The 2037-nt window shown below is 35.5% G+C and overlaps 1 protein-coding gene across 1 annotated transcript; it reads right to left on the minus strand.

The window, feature by feature from the left end:
- Positions 1–593: 593 nt before the first annotated feature.
- On the minus strand, positions 594–1007 carry LOC109180719 (adenylate isopentenyltransferase 3, chloroplastic-like). Its single transcript, XM_019330427.1, has one exon. The coding sequence runs from the start codon at positions 1005–1007 to the stop codon at positions 594–596; it is 414 nt and encodes a 137-aa protein (XP_019185972.1).
- Positions 1008–2037: the final 1030 nt, after the last annotated feature.

Here is a 2037-nt window from a genome sequence, read left to right on the forward strand (position 1 = left end):
TTTGAGAATTATAGAGAAATTAAATAAAACCGATAGGAAAATATAAAATGACAAATGGATATAATATAAGATGGGAAAGTATAATATATATATATATATATATATATATATATATATATATATATATATATATATATATATATATATATATATATATATATATATATATATATATTCACGTGAGATAGCTAAAAGATAAAGAAGGAAAGAATTCAAATTGATGCACATTTGATTACAAATCTAGTAAGTTATTTATACTAAGCAATTGAGAGAAATGCGGCACACATATCATCATATGGAGGACGTGAGATGTGGACGACGTGCAATGTGGAAGAAGTAATTAAGCATGCAACGCGGATGATTGTCTTCTTGGAATTGAATGGATTTGAGCCACACATTATTATTTCCTAAGAATCCTCATCAACCAAACGTACATGCATATAATCAGTACACCAAACAAAAATTATGCAAATAAACCAGTTAACCAAATTAGTCTGACCAATTATATAAGTTCGTTTTGACGATTCTACCTTGAAATGAATTTAAGTTACCTTGATTAACCATTTGGTCAACTCGTTTAGACACAAAAGTCTTCAAACATTTGGAGAAACATCAAGCCAAATGAAGCAGCCCTGGTAGTTGGACTTGAACTTGAAGTCAGGGTCCTCCACCAGGGCTTCAATGAAAGAATTTGACCCTCCGACGACGATCGGAACCTTGCCGGAGTTGATGATTCGCTCAATCACCGACGTGGCCTGGAAGCAAAAGTCGCGGGCAGTGTATTCTTCATCGGGGTTCCCAACATGCCTAAGCAAATGATGAGGCACGCCAAGCTTCTCGATCTCAGGAATCTTGTTACCCAGAACGTCAAGCCCTCTGTAAACCTGAATCTTGTCGGAGTTGATTATCTCTCCTCCAATGTGGGCGGCTAGGCTGACAGATAGCTTCGACTTTCCCGATCCGGTGGCTCCCATGATGAACACCACCACCTTCTTGTTCATAGCCATCTTCAGTCAATCGATTGCCTGCCTATTTGATCTGTTCATAGCAAATCATACATAAACACACATTAAAACTTAAAATTGATTACAAATTTCTACATGATATATATATATATATATATATATATATATATATATATATATATATATATATATATATATATATATATATATATATAGAGGAAGGTTCAAGTGCGGCAGTGCACTTAGGTGCGGCAGTGCGGTTAATTGTAGGCCATTAGATTAGATAAATCCAACGAATCACATTCATCCAGGCTTTTCCGATATTTCCGCGCGCGTTCTCACAGTACGCGAACTGCAAGGTTAAAGTCGTCATTGGGCACCAGAATATATCAAATCATAGTGTTGTGTGTTTTATGTTCATTATTGGTGCATTATTAACCTTACTGTGGTGTATTTGAGAATTCATGTTGGTGCCTTCCCGAGCGGTCAGTACGACCACACTAATAGTTATACGAATATACACCATCCATGTTATAAAATGCACACCAAAAAAACATGCACAAATTAGATACGCATCACCAGAACGCACCACTAGGTATGACTAAAAGCATCACACAGTGTTCAGAATACACCATTGGGTGGTGAGTTATATGGTGTATTTTTTGGGTGTGTTGTGTGCTTTTTGGTGTATTTTTACATTTCATTGTGGTTCTTTTTTCTAACACTATTGGTGTCTTTTGTTAACACTGTTGGTGTATACTGACAAGCGACCAATATAAATAACCACTACAATTATCATAACACCCCCCCACTTACCAGGACGCGCTTAAATCTTTAAATCTTCGGAAATTAGCTGCTGCCGTTAGATTAAGCAAAATAGACGACGCTGATATGACCGCACCGCTGCACCTAAAGCCACTGCCGCATATGAGCCTTATTCTATATATATATATATATATATATATATATATATATATATATATGTATATATATATAATATGGTGTAAGAAAATATTACTGATATTGAAAATGTCTGGAAAAACGAGAGTGATATGAAAATGAGGGTATGGGT

Source organism: Ipomoea nil, unplaced genomic scaffold, assembly GCF_001879475.1.
Source record: "Ipomoea nil cultivar Tokyo-kokei standard unplaced genomic scaffold, Asagao_1.1 scaffold1034, whole genome shotgun sequence".
NCBI lineage: Eukaryota > Viridiplantae > Streptophyta > Magnoliopsida > Solanales > Convolvulaceae > Ipomoea > Ipomoea nil.